Source organism: Berghia stephanieae, chromosome 8 (assembly GCF_034508935.2).
Source record: "Berghia stephanieae isolate SIO BIC M18660-M18661 chromosome 8, UCSD_Bste_1.3, whole genome shotgun sequence".
In the NCBI taxonomy this organism is placed as follows: domain Eukaryota; kingdom Metazoa; phylum Mollusca; class Gastropoda; order Nudibranchia; family Aeolidiidae; genus Berghia; species Berghia stephanieae.
Window position 1 is genome coordinate 23,417,900 of NC_088367.1, and position 9,022 is coordinate 23,426,921.

At 31.2% G+C, this 9,022-nt stretch overlaps 1 protein-coding gene across 1 annotated transcript in view; it reads left to right on the plus strand.

Moving 5' to 3' along the window:
• LOC144978396 (tetraspanin-7-like) overlaps positions 1-7,771 on the plus strand; it is a 36,495-nt gene extending 28,724 nt beyond the window's left edge. Inside the window, exons 3-7 of the mRNA XM_078924371.1 lie at positions 774-848; positions 1,265-1,375; positions 2,369-2,551; positions 3,068-3,151; positions 5,296-7,771. Coding sequence (XP_078780497.1) covers positions 774-848; positions 1,265-1,375; positions 2,369-2,551; positions 3,068-3,151; positions 5,296-5,445 — 603 coding nt within the window. The 3' untranslated portion in view covers positions 5,446-7,771. The remainder of the gene's footprint in view (positions 1-773; positions 849-1,264; positions 1,376-2,368; positions 2,552-3,067; positions 3,152-5,295) is intronic.
• Positions 7,772-9,022: the final 1,251 nt, after the last annotated feature.

Below are 9,022 nucleotides of genomic sequence, written 5' to 3' on the forward strand. Positions count from 1 at the left end.
TGTTTGTTTGGTTTTTTTTTGGTTTTTTTTTGGTTTTTTTTTTGGGGGGGGGGGGGAGTTCATTGTAAAAGTTGTGTCTATTCTCCATCATAACGAATAGTATTTTACAACAAGTTAGTATCACATTTGTGGTTATAAATTCAAATTCATGGACTTAGCCTAGTTCACCATGACATAATATTGTGTTTAGCACAGAACAAGACTTATTTACACTAATTTATTATCATTTATATGATTTAATTTATAAGACAATTAAAATTAAACAGGTTTTTAAAGTAGAAATAAATTTATAGAATTGACCTTACTTAAGGCTTATATAATTTTGATCATATACAAAAACCATATAATATCATTGCATTTTATTCCATAAGAAAATTAAAAAAAAAAAAAAAAAAATTATTTCAAGGGAGAAACTTCCTCCCTGTATAATTTTATTTTAAAACTGCACCCTTTCGCACAGCATGATAAGATGATGTCTCTTTAGCATTCAATGAAGGAACATGTATAATCCATCAAAGAAACGTCTGATGTCAACAGGAATCACCCACTTTGTACAAAGTGAGCAAATGGGAGGGGGTGAGGGGGGGGGGGGTAATAATCTTGCATAAAGAAAAAAAATAAAAGTGCCAGAAGCGGGGCTCGAACCCGGGACCTATCGGGTCACAGTGGTAATGCCTTAACCACTTGTCCTTCTCTTTATAATTCTATAATAACAAGCTTGTAATTTGCTTCCAAATATTTAACGTTTCTTTTTCTGTATTTTTCAACTGCAGTACTTAGTGGCTGTTCTAAGCGCAATGGGCTTGACGATATCGGCTGTTGTGTATGGAATCATCTACAGAGAGGAGGTTTGTACCACTGCAATTTTAAATTTGATAAATTTTTATGGGATCAAAATTACAATTTCATCTCTAAATTTTGTGCATTCACATCCATTTAAGTTTAAGTAAGGCTTTTGATTATTTCATTAAATGATATTCAAAACAATCAAAATATGGTCACTAAAAGATTTTGTCATGAGATTGTGTGCATGAAACATGAAAAGAGAAATAAAAAAAACCATTTGTTATGTGTAACAGGTGACTTTGTACTGCTGGACTGCATGACAAATAAACAAAAACTTGTAAAGTATGTTGAAATGATTAACACAGACAAAGTGAATTTTAATTACAATATTTAATAAATTTAATATATTCTTCAACATCATCATCATCATCATCATCATTATTATCATCGTGTCCATATATGTCTTAATATCAATCAGTTGGAAGACACACTGGTCCGTGGGAAGCTGCTGGAGAATGTGATCAAGAGCAAGTACATGGAGGACAGCACCAACCGATATACCAGAGTGGTGGACATTATGCAGTCCGAGGTTTGTTCTTCTTCCTCTTCTTCTTCTTCCTTTTCTTCTTCTTCTTCCTTTTCTTCATTTTCTTCTTCATTTTCTTCTTCTTCTTCTTCTTCTTCTTCTTCTTCTTCTTCTTCTTCTTCTTCTTCTTCTTCTTCTTCTTCTTCTTCTTTTTCTTCTTCTTTTCCACCTCATTCTTTTTTGGCTTCCTCCTCCTCCTCTTCCTTCTCCTCCTCCTCTTCCTCCTCCTCCTTCTCCTCCCTTTTAAAACAAAATTAGTTCCAATTCTCACTTATCTTTCATTTATGATAATAAAATGATATAGTATTCACACCATTACAGAATAAAGAGCTGTCCAAACTTTCGTCCACCTAGTAGGTGCAATGCTTTAATCCATACACTTTTGTTGTTTGGACTCGTGGTATAAATATGAAATAGAAATGCAGTTGTGGTGTATTCATTTATTGCACTTGTGGGGAACCCGCAGTATGTTCAGGGAAATAAAGGATATTATGAGCAGTCACTTGTCTATTTTATTTATTATACTACTGTTTTAGGGAAATTTACAAATATCGAAAAGAGTCTTTGAGCCATTCTAGGTCAAAATCGGTCTGGTAATAAAGTTTGTAGGTATGCTCAATTGGACAGGGCAGCTAGATGGCGATTCTCAAAATCAAATGACTGGCCCTAGCAGATTTTATAAATAAGCATCTGAGTTAACAGGTGATAGAATTGTGTATATCAATCTGTAAAAAAATTAGTTTTATAATTTTTTGATTTGTCAGTAATTCTGTGCTCGTTGGCAAAAATTTAAGATGGGCTTTTCGGGAAAATATTAATCCCCAACCCTAAATCTGTGTGTCTCTGTATGTGTTTGTGTTTGTTATCTTAAGCCTAGTGTTTTTGTTATGTTTTTTTGTTTGTTTTTTTTTGGGGGGCGGGGATAGTTTTGATCTAGTTTTAATAATAACTCTCTCTTATAATCTGTATTTTATTTTGTTTTCTCTGTTTCATCAGCTGGAGTGTTGTGGGGCTAACCGTCCCTTGGACTATTTCGATTCCCAATGGGGTAATGACCACAAAGACTACGCCCCAGCCTCTTGCTGCAGGGCTTACCAGCGAGAGGAAAACAGGAACAATTTGTGTCGAGTATACAAGCCACAGACTGTCGATGAGTACACGGATGACATATGGCAGACGGTAAGTTAGATCTGAACGTATGGCGTGTGTATGTGTGTGGGTTTTGGGTATGTTTTTTTGAAAAAACATTTTAAAAATAAAAATGTTGCCAATTTTAAAAATACGAAAATCTTTGAAAATTGCATGCATATTTTTTTGGTAGGCCACCATTTTTCTTGTATTACTATGAGGTTTAAAGTATTTATACTATACAGCGTCACATCACTGTGAACGTTGTTCAGTTTTACTCATGAAATGGTGAATGTGCTAGATTAAGTAATACTAAGAAGCTGTGGACTGTAAAAAGTAATCAACAAAAATGAATATAATAGCTTCAAAACAAAGTTGTGGATTGTAAAAAGTACTAAACAAAAAAGGGGGAAAAAAAAGTGCCAAACATGGAACTAAAAAAAACCAACAAAACCCTTCTTCAGCCGACAACAAAAAAACAGTAAAAACATATATATACATTACAAAAAGTCCAGATCAATGGCTGCTGTTTTTTTTATCCTTTCCTTCTTTTTCTATTATTCACAGGGATGTCGTAAGCCTCTCGATGAGTTTTTATCAACTTATGTCTATGTGGTCATCATCATTGCTTCTGTCTACTTCTTTTTACAGGTTTGTAATTCATTTCATAACTAATACGTGAAGGAAATGTGGTTGTTTTAAAAAAACATAAGCAAACTTGAGCATTTTTATCGCGCAATATCCACTACATGTGCTCAAAATGCTTTACAAGAGATCCCCAGCCAACAGCAACACTTTAACATATAGAACGAGACATGCGCCTATTAGACGATATTACAAGGTTGTTTCTTTTTAGACAAAGACAACACTGTTCACGGCTAGACACTCTTTTTACACCTGAGTACAATGAGAGAGTGTGGGTAAAGAGCCTTTTTCAAGGACTAAACGGTGCGCTGCTCAGAGCAGGATTCGAACCCTGGACTTTCCAATCTGAAGGCAATTGTCATATCACAATGCCAAACAGTCGGACAACAGTAGTGAAGGCAATGTCTTCTTGAAAACCTGCTTTTTCAGAGCTGTTTGCATATCTTACTTTCTAGACAAGTGCTATATATTATTATTATTATTATTATTATTATTATTATTATTATTATTATTATTATTATTATTATTATTATTATTATTATTATTATTATTATTAATGTTGTTGTTATTATTATTATTATTATTATTATTATTATTATTATTATTATTATTATTATTATTATTATTATTAATGTTATTATTATTATTATTATTATTATTATTTTATTTATTTATTTTTTTTAAAATATTATTATTATTATTATTATTATTATTATTATTATTATTATTATTATTATTATTATTATTATTATTATTATTATTATTATTATTATTATTATTATTATTATATTATTATTATTATAAAATTATTATTATTATTACTTACTTACTTACTTACTTACTTACTTACTTACTTACTTACTTACTTACTTACTTACTTACTTACTTACGTACTTACTTACTTACTTACTTACTTACTTACTTACGTACTTACTTACTAACTTACTAACTTACTTACTTACTTACGTACTTACTTACTTACTTACTTACTTACTTACTTACTTACTTACTTACTTACTTACTTACTTACTTACTTACTTACTTACTTACTAACTTACTTACTTCCTCCAGGAGCATAGATCATCAGTGATGCTCCTCCGTCGTCCACAATTTTGGGCAGCCATCTTCACTAACTCCCATGCTGATCCTTAATCTTTCAGTTCAGCCTTTGTGTCGCACCTCCATTTTTTATTGGCCTCAGTCTACTGCTTTCACAGTTGTAATCGAGGATTTTCTTCCAAAACTCATTAAAGTTTTGTAATTTTATTTGTTAAAAAGTTTTTATCTCTCTGTGATAAATTGAAATGTAAAATTTCTTCTAAGTATCAAGTGACACAACAATTTCCTCAAATAGAGGTTTAGTCACAATTAGCCCAAAGAGGGACTGACTCTAAGGGAAATAATCATCATTATCTCAAATTGGAATACCGGAGAACCCAAGTTTTGGAACTGTTCTTCCTTTCTTACATGCATACAGTACAAGTCACCTGTTAGACACCCTTTTCGCTAAATATATATATATATATATATATATATATATATATATATATATATATATATATATATATATAGCCAGTGTTTATTCATGTCTGTTTTGAAAGGGGTAAAATGTGTAAACTGTCTTAACAAATGACACAACACCATGCTCAGAGATTTGCTATTATTGTCACTCATTCATTCACTGAGCTTACTTAACATCTTCTTAAGTTTGTTTCAGGTTGCTCCTTTAACCTCATAGTTATCCATTACATCACAGACAACACACATTATAAGATTGTTTTGCTTCAATGTAGTAGTAGTAGTAGTCCTTATGGAGCTGCTGGAGTTTGTCCCAGTTTCTATAGCGTGAAACGGACAATAGCAATTGCTTGCTACCCTTTGCCATCAGATCTAACTGATCCAGCTACCCAATCACTACTGGCTGGACCCAGGACGGTCAGAAAAATATCTCGACTCACCTGGGATCAATTTCAGTCCCTTCTCGTATGAAGCACACAATTGGGAGCTATCGGGACCCCCATACCCCACCCTTTAACGTCAATAAGCTAATAATAATAATCAGTATACCCTAATGATAAAATGATAATTTTTTTTTTCTTCTATTGAAATGTCACTTTTAAAATTTTTTTTTCTATCCATATATCTCACAGCTTGTGTGCATGATCATCACCTCAGTGCTGATCCATCTCCTAAGGTCTCTCTACGTGCCCCAGCCAGATGATATAGTGTACGATATGGCACACAACCAAGAGAAATCACCTTATCCGTCTCGAGGCGACTACAGAGACTACTACCATTAAATCCCAACTTACCTTACAGTTAGATCAACGGACCAAAAAGTCATGCTTCTTTTTATATAATACATATATGATTTTTAAATTTTTTTTTAATGGAGAAAGATTCCTGTGCTGATGATAAATTTAGAAGTTCAAAAGAATTTTTTATTTTTTGGGAGGGAAATTCCTAATGTGAGAATCTTGTAATGAAATGGGTTTTTTTTTTACAAATGCATTTCTTTTTATTTTCTCCATCCGGAATATAATAATTCCTCATTTAAAATGTCAAATACCATATTATCCTCATTAATCACACTCTGCAGGAACACACTCACAAACTCGCACACACACACACACACTTACACCAATTTGCTCAATTGCCTTTCAATGGGAAATAAATTGGCCGAATAGATGTTGTAAAACAATTTTTAAATAAGCAAAACAATCTGAAATAAATTTTGTGGGCAATGTACTTACAGAAGTGTGATGTGGGAAAGGGAAGAAAGATCGGCTATCAGTTGCACAAGTACTCTAAGTAAAATGTAATTGGCGACTGCATTTTTTGTATTGTTAAAACCTAGTAAAGTTCGTTGACTCAATGCGTGTGATGCAGGATGGCAATTTTATGTGCTTGCAGGTTACAGAGCTGGTGTTAACATTTGCACAATGTGCTAGTTGAAAAAAAAAAGGTTAAGCAAACTGCCTGGCAGCATTTTTGTGTGTCTGTGATTGATAGCGGTAATTTGGTAATTTTTTATTTTTTAAGTGAAACAATGAATGATTTATCATGTGCACTTGGTTTTTTTACATGTGTATTTTTAAAACAAAATTTTATTGACATTTTTTTATTTGGATGTTATGTGATGTTTAAGGATTGAATACTAACTAAATATGATGGTCCGATCGAGTAGGATATCTATGAAGGAATAAATCACTAACCAAGACCCATTACTTACATCCATTTTTTTAAATGATCTTAAAGTGTAATTTAAAAATATATGTATATGTTATGTTTATATATCACTTTGTATTTAAAAGAGTAATAGCAGAGAATAACAAACCAGATCAATGGGGATGACGTTGAGAATAGAAGATTGTAAAAGTAAATTATCTTTGAAGTCTTTTCCTATTAAAATAGTCTTAGGTATTTACTGTTTTTGTTCACTTTCATTTTAACCTTTTCCATTCTCTGTTTTCATTTTTTTTGTTTTCTAATAAATATACAAATTATCCATCAATGCTTGGTTGTGTGAGGATAAAAAAAACATATGATAAAAGAATTCATGTTTGTGTGGAAGCCACGTAGGTTTTTTTCTTCCATTTTAAGAAATTACTTGTTTACTCTTTTATTATATTGGCAACTAAATGACATTTCATTTCATCATCCAAAGAGATCTGTTTTTCTTGTAGTATTTCACTCATTCTGATTAAATAACTGTCAACCATATCTTGAATTCTTTAAAAATGGCTTTTTTTTCCCCCTTAAATCTCATTCTATATCTAGGTTAATTGTAAAAAAATTATTTTTTTAAAGTTAGATAAGCTCTTTGAATTCTATAACATTTAGTGTTATTATTAGTTTAGTTGATTCAATCGTCTACCTATACATGATTTTTTTTACTTTGTGTTAGTTCATTCATTAATTAGATTATTTTAAAACTCTTAATCTAACTGCTCTATACATGACTGGTAATTTTTGTGTCTAGATTGTGAGCATTGTAACAATTTTTATTTTATGTCGTAAAATATTTATACTTATTCTGTGGACAGGTTTTGAAACGATTAAGATAGAGCAAAGCGTATTTTGTATGGAAAAAAATTATGTTATGAGTTTTACCCATTGTTGTCATTTACGAAATGAACTTATGATTAAGTGAGAATATTTTGATTTTATCTATGATTTTCAGTAAGTTTCTTCATGCGGTAAGAAATTACACATAGGATATTGTGTGATGATGACCTGTGAGACTGAGAACTGTCCACTCAGGTCAACGCACAACATTTTATATCCCCTGGAATTTACAGCAATAAACAGGCACGGTTGAAAAGGAGTGAGGGCCTTTTATTGGAGTTAAGATGCTCTTATCATGCACTTTCATTTTTTAAAAATAGGAGTAGAGATGCTTTGTTATTATAATTATTATTATTATTATTATTATTATTATTATTATTATTATTATTATTGTTGTTGTTGTTGTGTTTTCTCTATTCCCTCTCTCTCATTGGCATGAAGGAAACCAATCTCAACACTGTATCAGCAGGAAAAAGAGAAATGGTTCAAACATAAAATGAATTTTGGGAAGAAATGGATCATGAAAATGTTCAGTATTATCAACCGAACTGTCTGAAATGTAGCAATTGTGTTATTAATTTTTTTTCACTTTGCAAGAGATGCAATGTACAAAGGTAGAAATGCATCACTTTTTACAAGTATTATACATATTTGTTTGGAGTTTTTGCCTTGTTTGGGTTTTTTTTTTTTATCAGTCACCCAGGACTGATTTAAAGGGAGAAGACTGTGGGCACCTTATTATGTATTTGTTTCACTTATCTATATCATCTAGTCATTCATTTACTTACAATCATCATAATATATTATATTGTTTATTGTCATTAATCTAAGAATTAAGCTTAAATTATTTTACTTTCTTCGTTTAATTATTTTCTTTTTTAATTAGTGGGAGTGATTGTTTAATGTAAAACACTGTATTACAGAAATTGAAAACGGGAGCTACTTTGTCAGCAGGTTGATGTGGTCAAACTCAAAATGTGAAATTTGGTTGGGAATGTCGTCTGAAAATTGTGTCACATGTTTAGAGAATTGTTTTAGTCTAAGACTTTAAAGAAAGGAGAACAAAATTGTGGTCTTTTTACCGCTGCGAAAATATAGATATGACAATTTTATCTCTCTAAAAGCAAGGCATATTTTTTTTTCTGCGGTGAACAAGTTGTTTATTGGTTGTTGATTTTAAAAGAATATTTTTAGTTTTTTGTTTTTGTTAATTTAAATGTTTACACTTTGTGGATTCAGCTTTTTTTTTAAAACTTTAATATATTTATGTGTTTAACTGGTTTTTTACCATTGATATGTTGTTTTATTGTGAAGTGTTGCACAGTTCATTTCACAAAAATATAATCATCAACTTATACCATGATTGGCCCCGTATCTTATACTTACCAGTGCGAATTATTACATGAAATTTTAACTGATAGACATTTCAACATCAGTGCACTTAGGGTATACAACAAATAATCTTTAAACAAAAGTGAATGCAGCAGCTTCAAATAATCACAAAATACCAAACACGGAACATTTCGGGCTCAAAGCCCAACTTCAGCCAACAACAAAAAAACAATAAAAACAAAAAAATGCATTACTAAAAACCAGGTCACCGACAAAGAAATATTCGGTACATACTCTATGTAGAAGAGAAATCGTGGAATTTGATGTGAACAACGGAGAGACCACAAAGATTTGGTTCTATTATGTTGTATGTGATTTTCAAAAATATAACTTTGTTTTTTTTTAATGTTTTTTTCACATCTTAGAATACAAGTCAAGTAATCGAAAGATTAAAAGAAAGTCTATCTTTTATTTTTC